The sequence below is a fragment of the Pararge aegeria genome, chromosome 3 (genome assembly GCF_905163445.1).
Source record: "Pararge aegeria chromosome 3, ilParAegt1.1, whole genome shotgun sequence".
Lineage (NCBI taxonomy): Eukaryota > Metazoa > Arthropoda > Insecta > Lepidoptera > Nymphalidae > Pararge > Pararge aegeria.
Window position 1 is genome coordinate 240399 of NC_053182.1, and position 18502 is coordinate 258900.

Sequence of the window (18502 nt, forward strand, 5' to 3'; positions counted from 1 at the left end):
ATTAAATATAATACGACAATACACACATCGCCTTCTAGCCCCAAAGTAAGCGTAGCTTGTGTTATGGGTACTAAGATGACTGATGAATATTTTATGAATAATATACATAAATACTTAGAATATACAGATAAACACCCAGACACTGAAAAATATTCATGCTCATCACACTAACATTTTTCAGTAGTGGGAATCGAACTCACGGCCTTGGGCTCAGAAAGCAGGGTCGCTGCAAACTGCGCCAATCGGCCTTTAATATTATATGGCCGTTAATATTTAGATACTTCTATTATTTTGTAAATTTAACACCAAAATGACATTATCTAGCAAAATATCTCGCCATTATAAATTATAACTGCTCTGTACACGCTCCGACATTTTTATTATAAAATAGCTGACATTTTTGGTACTATAATATTATAATAATGAAGATGACAATATGTAGCTTTTTTTAAAATCTTTTCTATTCTCTAATAAAATTCTCCTATATCTGAGAATAATTCTTTAATGACAAGGTTGCTTGGAAGCATCCGGCTCCGCTTTCAGCTCTCACAAGATAGAAAAATGAATGTTAAAATGCAAAATGTAAATTGTTGATGTTGGAAAAGAGCAACTGCTGAGTTTCTTGCCGGCTTCTTCTCGGTAGAATCTGCCTTCCGAACCGGTGGTAGAATCACTACAAACAGACAGACTTGACGTTTCAAAAGTGCTTATATTAGGCGTACTTGAAATAAATGAATTTTGAATTTGAATAGAATAGATTTATAAAAAACCTACATACTTTTAACCGAGATTCTATCATAATTTTATTAAAAAAAATACAAATACATTTGTACAATTCTACAATTTATTAGAATAGAATATAATTAGTAGTCTCAATGAAAGCCCAGTTATCCTCCAATCAAAAGTTCACGGTCAATAAACATACTGGGTCTCGGACACGCGCGCACGCACACATAAATAAAGTGTCCCGAGCCGGCGCTCAGCTCAGTCGGCGCTCAGCTCGGTGGTGTCGGTGGCCTGCGACGGCGCCGCCCACGACGCCCAGCGCGGCAGGCGCCAGTCGGCCTCCGCGCCCGGCTCCGCGCCGGGGTCCGTGCCGTCGGGCGGCAGCGCGGCCAGCGGCAGCGCGGCGTCGGGCGCCAGGCACGGCGTCAGCAGCCGCGGCCGCTCGGCCAGGAAGGCCGCCAGCTCGGCCGCCGCGGGCCGCGCGCGCGCGTCGCGCTTCCAGCACGCGCGCAGCAGGCCGGCCAGCTGCGGCCGCAGGCCCGGCGGCAGCGGCGGCGCCTCGCCCGCCTTGACGCGCGCCAGCACCTCCGCGTTGGTCAGCCCCCGGAACGGCAGCGCGCCGAACGTCACGATCTCGAGCAGCAGCACGCCGTAGGCCCACACGTCGGACGCGGCCGAGAACACGCCGCGCTCCAGGCTCTCGGGCGCCATCCAGCGCACGGGCAGCATGCCCTTGCGGTCGAGGCGGTAGTAGTCGCCCTCGAACAGCACGCGCGTCATGCCGAAGTCGGCCAGCTTGAGCTGCGCGCGCGCGCCCAGCAGGCAGTTGCGCGCCGCCACGTCGCGGTGCACGTGCCGCAGCTGCGCCAGGTAGGCCAGCGCGCGCGCCGCGTCCAGCGCCAGCGCCGTGAGGCGGCGCGCGGGCAGCGGCGCGTCGGCGGGCGGGCGGCGCGCCAGCAGCCAGCGCTTCAGGTCGCCGAGCAGCATGAGCTCCATGACGGCGCACACGGGCGCGCTGCGCGTCACCACGCCCAGCAGGCGCACCACGTTCTTGTGCTCGAAGCGCTTCATGGTCTCCGCCTCGGCCAGGAAGTCCAGCTTCTCCTCCGTGCTGGCGCCCGCCTTCAGCGCCTTCACGGCCACGGCGCGCCACGCGCCGCCCAGCAGCGCGTGGCCGCCGTACACCGTGCCGAAGGCGCCCGCGCCCAGCTTGCGGTTGATGACCACGCGCTCGCGCGGCACCTCCCAGCGGTCGGGCCCGATGCCGCGCGGCAGCAGCGCGTGCAGGCCCAGCTCGCGCAGGCGGCGGCGGTGCGCGCGCTCGGCGCGGCGGCGGCACAGCAGCGCCGCGGCCGCCAGCGCGCCCGCGCCCAGCGCCAGCAGCAGCGCGCCCAGCGCCGCGGCGGCCGCGCGGCAGCCGCAGCGCAGCGCGTCGGCCAGCGCCTGCAGCGCGCAGCGGTCGCCGCCGTCGTCGGGCGCGCGGCCGTCGGGCGTGCGCCAGCGCGGCGCGCCCAGCGCCAGGCGGCCGTCCCAGCGGGCCACGGCGCGGCGCGCGCCCGCCTCCCACTGCAGCAGCAGCAGCGGCGCGGCGCGCGCGCGGGCGGCGCCGGCGGGGGCCCAGGCGAGGCGGCCCGTGACGCCGGCGTGCGCGCGGCGCGTGGCGTCGGCCAGCAGCGCTTGCACGAGCGCGGCGTCGTGCGGGGCGTGGAGCGCGGCGGGGCGCGCGGCGGCCAGCGCGCGCAGGGCGGCGTCCCACAGGCGCAGCGCGTCGTAGAGCAGCGCGGCGTGCGGGCCGGCGTGCGCGCACGCGAGGCCCAGCAGTCGGCACTGCGCCCGCCAGCGCACCAGCCACTGCCGCCGGAGCGCCTCGCCGGGCTCCTCCGGGGTTTCGGGGCCGCTCGCTTCGGTGGAGTTGTCTCGTTCATCCTAGAAACGAAAAGATTCTTCTTTGATTCTTGATATTTTACATAGTTACAAAATTAGATAAGATAATTCCAATGAGCCGGTTGAGTTTCCACAAATTTTTAGGTACCTACATCTACTAGGCACAGTGTAGATTACACTGTTTTTTATGTCTCTTTTATATTGCCTTAGGTACATAAAATAGCTATTTAGCTATTTAAAATCAGATGTTTGGCGAAGGACAAATCCAAGCATAATTATAATTGTATTTATGTTTACGGAGGAGTACTACTACTTTACGGAGTATTTTACCCGTTAAATGATATTTATGTAAAGACACTGCCTTCTTTCGTGTAAACGATATAGTGCAACATTTTCCAACGTTCTGGTGTAAACCGCTGCAAGAGGAATATTCAGTGATACGGTCTCAGTCTTCCTGGAAACTATAACAATCTTTTTCTGTTTACCACAGTATTGCGATAGGAAGTGGTCCTTTAGTTTTTTTTTTAAATATAGGAAGCTTGAGTCCTACCACGCAGATACGAAGTGAGCCACCTCAAGAGGTCACCGTGAATACCGATCGCTTCCATTTTAGCAATTAACAAGTTTATGGGAATTTTTATCGAATGCCTTTGATTAATGGTCCCCTTGTCCTTGTCAGCCTCAAAAGTCGTATCCAGCATCTCTCAAAGATTTGTTTCTGCGCAACGCCTATTAATTAATAAAGCCACGTTGAGATGGCATGGATGGATGTCAATACCACCGCACTGCCGGAAATAACGCATCATACTTATACAATTTTTTCATAAAATTTAGGAATTACTGACAATTTTTATATTCCTCGGTAATTCCTGAATGAAAAAATAATTACATGAATGCCCTAACCTCAGCGGAAGGAAAACCTGTGTAACAGAGGGTAGGTCCTTCCAGTTGTTATAAAGGGTGCTTATTTATTTTAAACCTATGTTTTATGAAATCTACATATTATAACAATTTAACCGTTAAAAAAAAGAAACAAAATAAAAATAAAAATTAATAAAAATGAATTTTTGAAATTCAAGGCAAAATTACGTGACTGGTTGGTTGATAAATGCTATTACTCGGTAAAAGAGTTCTTGGATAATAAAATATAATTATTAGTTCAGTTATTTTTTACTTGACATTCCATGTTTATTGTTCCATACAGTAAAATTAATGAAATTTTATTATATTCAGCCGATTATTTTGATTTTATTTATTTTGATGTTTTATTAATTATTACATAAATGAATTTGTTTAAATTAAGATTTGCATGTCATATATTATGACTAAACATGTATACCTACAATGTTTTATGCAAATAAAAGGATTTGATTAAACAATAACTGTAGAATAAAGTATGTTGGTCCGTATGGGGCATTCTGGGTGTGTGTGTGTGTTTGAATGTGTGTGTGTGCGTTTGAGTTTGCGTGTGTATGTTTGTGTGTGTGATCGTAAGTGCGTAAATGAGTGTGCAAGTGGATGCTTGTGTGCGTGCGTGAACAACATTTAAGACATCTAAAAAATCAAAAGGGACAAGAATCGATCGTTTCCAGATTTTAGGTAAGATGCCTGAGCCCTGAAATAGGAGCGCTAGAGGCATGGATTGCTTGCTGCATTTAAAAAAAAAGAGAGGATGAAGGCCGTCTGGGTCACTGCCTTTGTTATGGCAAATTTTTTCTAAGGTTTTTAAATTAATATCTATATGTCCTATTAGTGATTGACAATGTCCACTCGTGCAGATACGACCATTTAAAGAACTTATTGTTAAATTGTCTTCCAAACACTGGATCAAAGAACTTTCTGTAAAGATTGGTTATATGTTGTCCATCGTTGGCATTATGTATCTACTAACACTACATCGTTAATCGTTACTAGATTATTGTGTTATTCATCTTTGCGAGCTCAATAACGGAAGAAGACATTAGCTACGCACACTCACCGGGCGCTCGAGCCACGGCAGCGCCCAGTCCGGCGCCACGCTCAGGTGCCCGTCCAGCATCTCGGCCAGCTGCGCGGCGTCGCACGCGTCGCCCGGCGCGCCCGCCAGCCCGCCGCCCGGCAGCGCGGCGGGCAGCACCCACACCGCGCCCGCGCGCGGCGTCAGCCCGGCCGCGTGCCCCGCGCACAGCGCCGCGCGCACCGTGCGCGCGCCCGCCACGCCCACCAGCAGCACGCGCGCCCGCGCCGCCGCCGCGCGCGCCGCCCACCGCGCCAGCGCCGCCGCCTCGCCCGCGGCCGGCGCCTCCGCGTGCGCCACCAGCTCCACCGGCAGCGGCGCCGGCGCGCCCGCCTCCGCCAGCGTGGCCGCGCGCCGCCAGCCCAGCCGCGCGAACAGCGCGCCCAGCAACGCCGCCGCGTCGCGCGCGTCGCCCGCCGCCAGCAGCACGGCGGCGTCCGCGGGCGGCGCCTGCGCCGTGTAGGCCACCACGGGCAGCGCGTGCACGGGGCCCGGCGCCGTGCGCGCCACGTCGGCGAAGGCGGCGGCGCACGCCGGCCCGAACACGGCCGTCAGCGCGTCGTACTCGCGCGAGTGCAGGGCGTCGTTGAGGAACGCGTAGGCCCGCGCCGCGTCGCAGTGCGTGTCGTGCACTTCCACTTTGAAGCGCGGCGCGTCCGCGTCCCCCGCCGCGTCCGCCGCCGCGTCCGCCTCGGCCAGCGCGGCGGCGGCGGCCAGCGCCCCCGCGTCGAACGCGTCGCTCGCGCCCGGCAGCAGCACGGCCGCGCGCAGCTCGCGCGCCGGCGCCGCGTCGGGGTGCGCGTCCGCGAAGCGCGCGGCCGCGGCCTCGGGCCCCCAGCGCCGCGCCAGCTGGCGCAGCTCGCGCAGCTGCGGCGCGCTGAGGCGCAGGCGCACGAGCGCGCGCGCGGCGGGCGGCGAGCGCGCCAGCTCGCGCGCGTTCACAAGTTTCACGAGGCGGCGGCTCTCGAAGGGGCACTCGTCGTCGGCGTCGGGCTCGCAGGGCGGCGGGCCGAGCGCGCGCTCGCCGGGCCGCGGCTCCCAGCCGCATTCGACGGCGGGCGCGGGCGGCGGCCCGGGCCCCGCGCGGTGCGCCGTGGCGTACAGGCGGTGCGCGCGGATGACGCCGGCCAGCACGCGCAGCTCGGCCTCGTCGTCCACCAGCACGGTGGCGCAGGCGGCGCGCGCGCACCACGGCGGCTCGGCGCCGGCGGGCGGGCGCGAGGCGTCGGCGGCGCGCAGGCCGGCGGCGGCGCGCTCGTCCGCCAGGTCCAGCAGCGAGCGCGCGGGCGCGTAGCAGCGGCGCGCCTGCGGCGGCGCGGCGTCGCCCAGCTCCTGCAGGCCGGCGTCGCGCAGCGGCAGCGCGGCGGCGGGCGCGCGCGCGGCGGGCGCCAGCACGAGCGCGGCGGCCAGGCGCGCGCGCAGCAAGGCCGCGAACAGCGCGTCGCGACAGGCGCGCGCGTCGGGCGCGGCGGGCGGCGCGCAGGCGGCGGGCGGCGGCGCCACGTGCGCGCGCAGGCCCAGGCGGCGCAGCGCGCGCACGGCCAGGTGCGCCAGCGCCGCGTCGCGCGCCGCGCCCGCCGTCACCGCCAGCGAAACGTTCTGCGCGGCGCCGGCTGCGGGGGGCCAGCGGATAACTCGGGCGTAACCGCGATTTAGAATTCATTTGTATGTAATATTTAGTCGTAACTGGCTACCATTGAAATTAGCAAGAAATTAGAAAGTTTTCAAGTTAAAGCATTAAAATCTGCTGTTCTATTAGAATAGCTTAATTATTTTTTAATTTATAATAATAATACTTAATAATCATTGATGATAAGCAATTAGTTTGATGGGAAAAATCTATAGGCGAGGATAAATCTGATTAAAAGACGCGAAAATGTAGGCAATGCATACTCAATACATATTTGAAAATTTTTTTTACGTACATAAAAATATATACAAACTAGCTGTACCCTACCACGCTTCGCTGTGGCACATTGTGATTGTGTGAATGGTTGAGTGAATGGTTAAGAAAAATTGATAAAAACAATCCTTGATGCGTATTATATGTCATACTAAAATTCCAGCTCGAACTTTTTGAGTTTTTGAACCGGAACCAACATAGCATTTTTATATGTATATAAATAGATAATTTTATTTTCCAGCTGAACAACATAATCCTTCAGATTCACCAGTCCACTTATAGCTTTACAATAACCACAAAATTTTGTCATTGAACTTAATTGGGATTCTCGTTTGTATTTTATTTTTATTTATTTAAGGGACAATCAACAGGTTACAACAACAACTCTTAAAAACTAAACAAAAAATGAAAAAACATATAAATGTAATATTTTAGACCCACTTAAAGACTGCCACAACTTGCAAATAAAAACTATATTGTCAGTTAGAAGGAGAAAAAACGATTAAGAGAGACATGAGAGTACTTATAAGCTGTAAGATCCATCAGGCTGTGACATAAGCTTGATGAATCTAGCACCGCGAACAAAAACATACATTTTGAATAAATTATTTATAAAATAATATTAAAAATGTTAACAATATATACTATAGAACAAAACTAACTAAACTAACACAAAAAAGAGTAAAGGAAAAAAAAAATAATAACTTAGTTTAAACAGTACCACAGTATTGCGATAGGAAGTGGTCCTTTAATTTTTTTTTAAATATAGGAAGACTATCCCCTATTATGTCTATGTCAAGCACTTTATTAATACTGTTATACAAAGTTGACAACCTATTAATAGGCGCTGAGACCCCCAGATTTGTTTTCGAGACGGCAGCTTTAAAAGGCATATAATTTTTTACACGACTGAACGGCCTTGAGACGCATATAGGGCATTATTAAAAAGTCTATATAAAAAACAATTTGTAATCAATTGTAGGATTGTATGTAAAGCCACTGTTAAATTTAAATTTCCAACGAAATTTAGATTTCATAAGTCGTGAATCTTTCTTCCGCTGTTGTTCTATTTGTAATCTCTGTTCTGTATGATCTTCACTTTCACATACATGCTGAGCTTTCATAGACTTCGATTGAGACGTTATTATATTCAATTGAGACTTCCTTTTTTAGGCATTTTTAACTACAACAGATAATTAAATATAATATAAAGAAATACCTAAGTTTAAATTATCATGAATAAAACAACAAAAAATTGTTTAAATTTTTTTTTTTATTAAGACTGATATCATATTAATTTAATTAATTATCAAAAATGTAGTCTTTATATTACACTAAAATAATATTTATTTTTATATTCTGTCGAGATTATTTATTATTTTTATTTTCACTGTTATTTATTTTAATTATAACAGAAAAAAGACAAAAATTTTACAGATTTTTAACGCCCCCACAATCTCCTCTAGGGCTAAAATTTTTCAAAATCTGATAGTAAGTTTGCTCGTAACATAGCCCAAAAAAATTAAAATTAAATTTAAATTAAAAGAGTTAAAATTCAAAATTTAGTTTTTTATAATTTTTTCTAATCATTAATGCCCCCGCTATACACTTCGGAGATTTAACACTTATAAAAAAGTTAAACCTATCCATTAAGTCAATGTATCCTCTACATGGGTGCAAAATTTCAATTCAATCGGATGTATAGTTTAATAGTTTTAACGGAACAACCGTAAAAAACTCTACAGATTTATATATTAGTATAGATATAGATATGTATATAGATATAATTTTATTTATATACACAAAATTATAAAAAAATCCTATTATAATATTAAGGATTACATGTATAATAAAAAAGCTTGAGTATGAATTGCTCTAACTTCATAGCTCAACGTTAACTAGACTTTAAGAAGGTGATAACAAAAAAAAACGTGTGAGCCGTCACGGGACGCCTGGCAGATGTGAACCATCGAAATTGTTTTCTGTAAGTTATTGCAGATATTGCATTATGAAAAGATAAAGCATTACAAATTTGTTCCACAAATTTTAAAAAAATACAACCAAATGGATAACCAATCCTTTAGTAAGTCGGTTAATAATGACTGTTTTATTACGAAATTAATATTCATTTTTATTGTTACTGTATACTAAATACAAATATTCAATCATATAGCGTGGCGATGCGTTTGGAACCCTCCTAGCTTTAGGTTAAAGTTAATGAATGCAGTTATCACCATCACTAACATTAGTGTAACATGTTTAATGTATGAACGCTTCATAAGGTCTACATGAATAAAAGATTTTTGAATTTTGAATTTTGAATTTGGTTGGCGTGGTGATACATTCCGTGGCGGCGCATTGCCACGCTATATGTAGTAGTTTAGTGTATTGTTTACTACGTTCACATAATATGAGGATAACCTGTGTTTTAGTTAAAAAAATATTTTTATGATATGCAAAATTACACTATGATTGTAATTCTTTATGTTTTCAGTAAGCCACATCTAACTCCTGTTGTAATCTGCTCTTGCGAGGTACATTATTTACAGTCTCTGAGACTTATCTGTGAAACCGAAACGCTAAAAAATTTTGAGTGAACCATTGCCATAGTTTTTACTGAAAAATATGAAAAAAGCCGAACCTAACACCACATGCAAAAGTAAAATCAAGGGACTCCTGTCCTGTCCTTTGATTAGTCGCGTAGGGTAGGTTAGTAGGTACTATTCACGTGTCGGGCTTTTATCTTCAAAAGGGCTGTCATAAGTAAATACTTAAAATGTTTCAAATTAGTTTGTATGGAAAAATAAATATGCTTTTTTTTATTAATATTTTTCATATTTTCCTTATGAAATACTGTGTATTCAATGTACTCTTCAACAGTATTCATATTAAATTATAATTATAATTATTATTCATCTTCTTTATCTTTATTACATATTATAAACAAAGTCCCCGCCATTACTGTCTGTGGGCGCGAAAATCTGATTTGAATAGGGTTTTCGGTAATGAACGGAGTTGGAGTTACTAATGCGGAAGGTTTTAGTGTATGGCTTTTTGTAAATTATGCTATTTTCTTTTAAGTTATGTGCGTTTTAAGCAATTAAAATATCACTTACTTCCACGGTGAAGGAAAACATGTTGAGGAAACCTGCATGCCTGTGAGTACTCCATAATGTTCTCTAAAGGCGTGTGGAGTCCACCAATCCGTAATAGGCCAGCGTGGTTGCCTACGACGGCCTTAACCTTTGTCATTGTGGGAGGAGGCGCGTGTTCTTTAGTGGACCATGATGGGTTGATATGATGATGATGAAACTTAATACTAAAATCGTTTTTCTAGAGAAAACTTTGTCAGAATGCTCGTTTGTAAATTTAGTAACTATCTCATTGTCATTAGTAATGTCGAAAAGATTTTTAAAAAATATTTTTAATAATGTTCTGTCATCTGTATCTAACTGTAGTCCGAACGTTTGTCCTCAACATGATACGGTTTTTCAGAATTCAAAATAATTCAAAATTCATGACAAATACAAACCATTCTCTAGTTTACAATAATACTCACCATTATGGAAGTTGGATCCGAAGACGAGTAGCGCAAGCACGATAGCCTGCCTCCTGTGGAATGGAAAAATAATAATTATGTTCGTCTCATTATAATAAATCTCAATGACTAAGTGTTGTGGTGACACTGACTCGTGAGGCAACAACGCCGCACGCATTTCTAACTTTTGGAAGTTCTGTGTGCTGAAGCAATTAAATACACTTGCTTTTAATAACGGTGAAGGAGAACATCGCAAGGATCGCCGATAGAGTTCTCAACAATGTCCTTGAAGCGAAGTCTCGTAATTCACACTCGGCCTGTGTGACAGGGTGGCAGTGGACTGCCATTCTCACCGTGAGAGTAGACGCGGGTCCGTAGTGTAATGTGATCATAAAGATGACATACACATCATAAGAAAGTAGAAACACAATGTACAAGACACAAAAATACTATTAAAACCACTACTGACCTCTGCCGCGCCGCTCTATAGCCGCCCAGTGGTATCTCCCTGTTTCCCAACACGACATTAATGGCTAGCGCAATTTCAAGTAGCCTTGCTTATCGTGCCTTCCTTCAATTCCTATTAGAAATAGGTGTTCTTCAATCGAATTTGACAGCTCAGCGATAGGTATCACTTACCTATTATATATTTTCTTATACAAAATGCGACCATACGTGCCTATGAATAATTACTGTCAGTTTTATAAAAATGTGTTTTTTCTACCCTGAACAACCTCGAATCTTAGTTTTGATAGTAAACGAAATTCATTCTTGGCGGCAGTCATGCCAACGGTGCGGATGAAATGCACAGGATATCTCCCACTCACACCTGCTACTTGTTGATAGACTCGCATGGATTGGCATTATCATTGTATGTGATGAATTGTTGATTACCATTATTTTCGTTTATACTCAGCAAGGAAGGGCAATAAAACTGGAAGACGCTCTCCTTCCCCAATTAATGCGCACGCCTGCGCAGGATTAATAGCAATAACGACGTCACAAATAATTAGTATTCGCGCTTTACTCCACTTCAACAGCCTGCCCGCGTCGGACAGGCTGTCAAATCGATCATAACAACATTTCGGATAGAGTTAGTTGCAACCTGAAGTAAAACATATAGGATACCTAGTTTGAAAAGATATACAATACCCGTGGACCTGTGCAGCTTGTAGCAATGGTATCTATAGAGAACTATTTTTTATATGAAAGTCGTTGAGCCCACTCAGTACGACGGAGCAACCGACAGAACTTGAACCGCAATGCCCCATATTATGTCATCATGGGTTGACGCGGCGAAAGCTGTACAGGTTCCGGTTCAAGGTAGGGTTGGCCCAGTTGGCCACTCCTCGGTTTGATCTTAACCTCTTTCCCGCCTATCTCGTAATATAACATAATATGTCCACATTCTTCAATAATAGTAATTGACGGATCAACCGAAACAACTCTTCGCAGGGCATGCAAGGAAAACTTTCTACGAGGCCGCCCTGTATCCATCATCATGAGGCTGTCGCTACACCGGCACTTCAGACTACCACGCCTTCACACAGGAACATAATAAAAGTATATCATAAGTAATTGTTCATCTTTATAAAATTGGGTTCTAGTAAATATGTGTACAAGAGTGCAGTAGATGCCACAAAGTTTTTAGTTGCCAACCTCCCTGGCACAGTTAGAGGTGCAGCTGTGGTCTCATAAGTCGCAGTCGCTTGTATTCGATTTCCGGTGGGGTAATTTGTGAATTTATATTTAGCTTCAGCAGTGGTCCGTGGCTAGTTATCACCCTACCGTCAAAGTTGTACCTACTGCAAAGCGATTCAGCGTTTCGGTACGATGGCGTGTTTAATTCCGATTAGGAATATGGGTTTCGAATAACTGACATAGTCAGGTAGGTCTCTACAATTTTAGACTGCACTATAACTTATCACTCATCATGTTATTTTTTAATTGATGGCTAAAATCGAACTTGTAGAATAATAAAAAACAACTGCGCAACTAAACAAGTTACGATGTTAGCGCTTATATCGTTTCCCTAATCGCTAAGACTTTCGAAGTCCGTCTTGGAGGTCAACTACATGTCGTGAAGAAAACGAATCAAAAGTCTACCAACGAACGGGATTTGAAACTTCCTACCTAACCTATTTATGTGTCGTCGAGCTATTGGGAGGCTTGTTAGCGAGAGGAGACAATGTCAACAACATCATGTTCAGCCCCGCAACGTCGGCCGCTTGCGCTGGAGCCTACCTGAGGAGGCCGGCGGCAGGCACGCTGCGGACAGCACGGGCGGGCGCGCACATGCCGCTGCGCGGCGCATCCCGGCAGACACAGCGACTCACGACACTGCACTCCAAGTTCACGGGTGGTGTGCGCGTGCAGTACGTGCGGCGCGGGCGGCGACGTCGCGGGCACTGGCGCGGCGCCGATGCTGCGACGCGCCAGCGGACACGCAACGAGCAGCCTCGGTGCTCCAGTGGCAGTCCCACGGACTCCCAGCACGCATTAGGAGCCGGGTCCATTCCCGATGACCAACATTTTTTTATGACTGCGGCAAGTAAGCTTCCCTTTGCAATTTAACCTAATGTTAATGTGGTGCAGTCTAAATAACTGTCATGGCTCGGCTTCGGCCATGGCTAGTTACCACCCTACCGAAAAAGACATGCCGCCAAGTGATTTAGAATTCTAGTTTAAATTAATTGCCATACCTCTACCAGGTTAGCCCGCTACAATCTTAGACAGAGACTGCATCATTGTGTAACATGACACAATGGGCATGTACCGCAGTGCAGCGAGTGCAGTGATGACGCGCCAGGCCTCGCGGTTGTTTGTTGCGCAGTCCTCGAGTGCGCACTTATCGGGTGACGCGATGCCTGACAGATAACCCGCCGCCGATAAAAACCCGGACCAGTAGCTTAGCGCGCACCACGACTATTCCTAAATTCAATACCGAACCGGGAATAGAACTCAAAGCCTTGTGATCCGTGATACTCGTTGTGCTAACGTCTTGAGTGTAGACTTACGCATGTTGCTGTTACGCGACTAGCAGAAGCAGCAGCAGCAGTAGCCCGGCAGCGAGCGGCACTAGCTTGCTCATGGACTAGAGCAGTGCGCAGACACGTGGCCGGTGCGGTCTCGCTTGCCGCCGGCTTGCCGGAAATCACGATAAAACAATGTATTTGTTTCAAATTCGACTAAGCGACACAGCTGAGTACACGCTGGAGCCGTTTGCGCGAACACCGCCTGTTTGTCAACGTAAGTAAATAGACCAGCGACAGAGATATGTCTACTTCCTTCAACACAACGTGCAAGTAATTCTGCATCTCATGGTGGTTCCCAGTTAAGGGTAAATCCAACATGTTCTTATTGCGACACCTTTGGAAACACTACGTGAAATGCTAATGTCTATGGTAAATAGAGCTTTAAATTGCAGACCTAACCAAACCAAACCAAACCAAACCAAACTAAACTAAATTATCATATTTGGCTTACCCACTACGATAATTATAAAAGTGAGTCGAATATAAATAAAAAAAATTAATGAAATTGTCAATTTAAGACTTTGTTTGATTTGTAACAACGACCTCCCTCTCTATGCTGATACATTTTGAACGAGCGATAGCATAACTCAAACACACATTTATGAAGAATGTATCCGCCTGTCTCTACGGTACTTCTGATCTTTGCAACGACCCATGTATTCTGCAATTGTTTTGGCTCCCGTGACCGAAGACGATCTTAGTTCAGGCGACCAAGAGCTATCTGCAGACTACTCTTGTTGAACGCCCTAAGCATCATTCTGTGATGTGGCGTTGCTTCTGTAGTTAGGCATGAGCACCGCGAAAACGTAAAAATAAAAACTTTGCATGGTTGGAGGCGCAGCTAGTTGGAAACAATTGTTAATTAGGCGGTGTAAAAAGCTCATTTAAATTCCTTTTAAAAATGTTATCAAACCACGTCTCATTTGTGTGGGTGTTTATGTGTGTTTGTGTGTGTGTGTGTTCTCGTCGGCGGTCGCCTTCCCGAGCGCCTTATTAGCATAACATATCGTGTAAAGGAACTCTTAATGGAAACTAGCAGGTTGTTTGCTTAAATAATAATTAATTATGCGAATTATTGCGACGAGAATATGTTAGCTGTAAGTAAGTAGTTGTTCTGAATTAATTACGCGGAACACCTACACGCTCACGTAACGTTCAATCCGTATTTTTGTAACTTAACATATATTTTTTGAACGCGGAAGTTTTACCCGCTCTTGATTTTAATAGTTATCTGACGTGTTTTAATGATTAGCCATTGATGTCTTCCTCAATATTTATAGGTGTTTTCCACGTTCCTTGCTGACTGCCCCTGAGAACGGAAGCTCAATTGTAAACACCTATAGGTACTTGTCTGCTGTAGCCCGAGGCCGCAGCTCGGCATCGGCACTCGCAGCCTGCCGGCAGTCCTCAGGCAGTCCTCAGGCAGTCCTCAGGCAGTCCTCAGGCAGTCCTCAGGCAATCCTCAGGCACCAGACAAGCGCAAAACCACTTACCCTTGTCAATTTTAAGGGCTTGGAATTAAAGTTGTAAAATCTACTGCGTGCAAACGTGGAGCGTCAAACCTTTTATGTGACACGAAATGTTTTTCAGTGCTGTTTATGGTGCACCCCGAGACGAGATGCCTACAAGAAAAAATTATTTATTTTAAACTAGTATGCCCTGCGACTTTTCCTAGATAGTCTACACTCTACACCTACCTCAATGAATCAAATACCAAACTTAATGTTTTTTCAATCGTATACTGAAAGTTTCAAGTATGCCGACCTATGATATAAAGTACAGATAGTATTTTGAAATATTAAAACAAACAACAGAAGTGTGGGCGAACGACATATCTGTACTTGCTCTTGGAGCTTTAATCACCCAGTATTAAAACTTGCAAGTCGCAAATGCCCTCCGATGACCTACTCACATTTGCCTCATTAAAAAAAGCCACACATTATTAATGAATGCGTGTGGCTTATTTTAATAAGACAAATGGGAGTTATTAATGAATGCATTAAAAACTATATCTGTCAATTATTAGAGAAGGAAAATTCTGCTAAGGAAAATTCTTAAGTAGGTAAATAATAAAAATAAATTACAGGCGTGCATCGGTTTAGTTCTCGGAACTAACGCGATTGCATCAGATAACCCGCCGAGCATCTCGTCGGGAAATAACTGAATTAATTGTTGCTCTAACAATACTTGCAGCAGCAGAAGCTATATGTACTTGTTAACGCTACGCGGGTTGTCATAAGTAAACACTTAGAATGTTTCGAATTCGCTTGAAAAAAAAAATATGCTTCTTTTGATTTAATATTTTTACAAGGTGATTCCTTTTGAATTATACTTACGCACCATTCAACAGTATTTTGTAATTCGTTTACACGTTGTATAACGACCGTAAACTACTCTATATTCAAGATGCTAGGACCTGGAAGAACAACTTGTGTTTTTAGCATGATGTGACTGCAAATATAAATTAATAACTCACAGTTTCTGTACGTAGCATAAAACAATGTCGCCCCGCTCATTGCACGCTAAAATCTTTTAAGCGACCCAGCGGACAATAGCAATAGATAGAGTGTTTCAGGATGAACGTTTATATGTAAGAGTATACCTTGGTTCAAAGAAGCGCGTTTCTGATGATGATGATGATAGTCTGTCTCATGAAAAAACAGTAAATATCTTGTAGTATAAGCTAGTCCTAATTATATTAATCACTCCACAATAATATCTACCTTGTACACGTGCGAAGGCGTAGCGTGGTAAAATATAAGCGAAGTTGAATACGTTTTAAATAAGTTTTGTGCATTTTTTACAATAGTCCATCTAGTCAATACTCTGTCGTAACCCAACAACGAATAAACACCCCAATACCAAATCCATATCTACTTGTATTATAAATCCGAAAGTAACTCTACTTTTCTATATGGTCTGCTTGCAATGTTTTAACAAAGTGTACCGACAAACAGGATACTTATTGTCTCGGATAATAAGAGTTCCCACAGGATTTTACTAAACCTTAAATCAACGCGGACATGGTTGCAATCATCAACTCCTTCTAAATCTAGTCCTTAATAATTTACCTTCAGTGGGCGCTACGTCAAGCAGCCTTTCAGGTCCGAGGTGACGGTGCCCAACGTGGCGGCACGCGGCATCAGGCGCACATAAGGCAGTAGATTCCGTCACTCATTCGTCATTGGTACCGATTGTGTTGAACCAAATCTCTTTATTATTATTAAAGTTTTATTTCCCACACATTTTCAATTTATGGTTCATAAATTTAAACATTTATTATAAATTAAGTTTTATTTAATATTTGTGTATGGTCCCCTGCGGGTAAAAGCCTCCTCCACCTTTTCCCATTATTTCCTGTAGGTGGCCGCGCTCATCCAATCCTTTCTCGCTACACCTATGATGTCATGAACCCATTTTCTTCTTTGTCTTCTCACACTTCGTTTGCCTGTTGGTACCAACTATTTTGTGATATGATTACTCCACGTCCAAGTCTTTGTATCTTGCTACATCATGACCTGCCCCTTTCCATTCTTGTATTAAGTCTTTGTTAGTTTCGTGTTGCCACGAATTTCTATGGTATTTGCTTTCCATATTCAAGATGTTTCGTTTCATTGCATGCTGACAGAATTTTATTTTTACTCTTTGTACACCAAAGTTCAGCTTGCATAAGTTAAACTTGGAACGATATAGATATCCATTTTTTAGTTTTCGATTCCTTTTAGGATTTCTTTTTGAGCTCAATATTTTTTCAGGTTATATTAATTCTTCTCTCAATTTGGTTGGCGTTTACTTAAGTATACAAAATCGGCTACATAATCTATCGGCATTCCTTATATTTGGATTGCTTTCTTGCGGCTGTGTGTATTCACTTTAGTTTTGTAAGTATTCATGTGTAGACCAACTTTTTGACTTTCTAGGTCGGAACTCAGTAGCATTTTCGCCAGGTCTGTTTCGGCTAAACAGAGCTATGTAATCCGAGAACATTAAATGTGTCAGCTTTCATTAAAAACCAAATCTCTTAGCTATAGTTAAAGAGCCAAGGGCTGTCCTTTTTACTATGTCAGCATCTCGTGCCAATTGTGTTTCGTTTCGAGATTAATGTTCAACAGTGGCACCATCATCGTGTTGAGCTCGGCGATATCGGTCCGCTCGGTTTTATACTCAACTTCATAATAAAAATATGACACGAGTTTATATGAGACAATGCTCTCCGAGTCAACCTATCGTTTGATGTTATCTGTAATATAGCCAGGTATGTAGGTGACATTGCCCATTGTTTTATCTCACACGTTATCTAACCCACTGCGATGCCGCCCGCTGGCTGTATCGATGTTTCCAACAGCTCCGTACGCGTGTAACTATGTATACACGCCACGATAAATATAATTCAGATAATTGTTAAGCGCCAATCGGTCGCTCACCCGCCCCGGCCACCAGTGCCCTGCCAAGGCCTCCCAGCGGCTCTCGATGGCTCAAGGCCAGCCGCAATGTGAGTAGATCTATACAATAGATCAAATTACGTTATTCGAAAACAACTAGTTGTTTGTCAGTTGTCGCTTTCATGAAATGTGTGAAGTAATCCGTTCCTCTACCTCGGTGCGTGTCAACTTAGGTGTCAACACATTTTCCCTATGACAACACATACCGGTACATGTCAAGTTTACTACACGGGTAAAAAAAATCCTACTATAGGCACGCGGCCGTGCGTACGCACGTGCTACTACATAAACACACGAGGATGAATTATAAACACTGCGTCAGACGTAAACACCAAAGAACACGCTTCGGAGTTTAGATAATATATTATATCGAGTGCATAATATATCTGCCACGACAAACCCTCCTGGCAGGCACTGTCGTGGTAGATAGTTTGATGGTCCCTTGCCTTTGCTTAAGCAATTGATGAATATTGTGAGACCAATTCGCCTGGGAGGAATAGAATCCGCTTTCAGCTGCTGCAGTCAGCACACAAAAGAATGAGTGATAGGTACTTCTGCTTTGTTAAATGTAGACTTTTGATAAGAGCAACAGCTGAGCTTCTTGGCCTAAGCTCGCGCGCGCGGCCACAAACTACTGCAGACATCGATGGGCATATTGCATCACATTAATAAGAATTTTTTGATATTTTATCCGTAAGGGAGGGGTAAATGGGTGGTGAACGTTTGGATAGTAATCGGATAACGTGTGATATTTTAACAAATAGTATATATTAGTGTATTAGTAACAAATAGTATATGTTAGTGTATTTCGTATATATAGTCATGTTGTTTTTGACATTGGCAGGTGCCATTTTTTATACGAGTATCAGTAGCGCAGCTACTGGAAAGTGCTGCCGGGCACGCACGCGGCCGCCGGCTCGCGGGCCAGCGCGGCGCGGCGCGGCGGCGAGTTGGCATCGGCGAGCGATTATCAATGTA

General features: G+C 45.5%; 1 protein-coding gene across 1 annotated transcript; it reads right to left on the reverse strand.

The window, feature by feature from the left end:
* Positions 1 to 830: 830 nt before the first annotated feature.
* Positions 831 to 13168, reverse strand: LOC120636932. The gene is made up of 4 exons (XM_039908502.1): positions 12292 to 13168; positions 10069 to 10121; positions 4589 to 6219; positions 831 to 2652 (listed from the first exon to the last, which is right to left on the reverse strand). Exons 1-4 carry the CDS (start codon positions 12561 to 12563, stop codon positions 985 to 987), a joined length of 3624 nt encoding a protein of 1207 aa, XP_039764436.1. The 5' UTR covers positions 12564 to 13168; the 3' UTR covers positions 831 to 984.
* Positions 13169 to 18502: the final 5334 nt, after the last annotated feature.

Coding starts and splice junctions, on each gene's coding strand:
- LOC120636932 (XM_039908502.1), bottom strand. CDS start 12,563: ATGGACCCGGCTCCTAATGCGTGCTGGGAGTCCGTGGGACTGCCACTG. Junction 10,122..12,291: donor CCTGCCGCCGGCCTCCTCAG/GTAGGCTCCAGC, acceptor TCCATTCCACAG/GAGGCAGGCTATCGTGCTTG. Junction 2,653..4,588: donor TGCCGTGGCTCGAGCGCCCG/GTGAGTGTGCGT, acceptor TTTCGTTTCTAG/GATGAACGAGACAACTCCAC.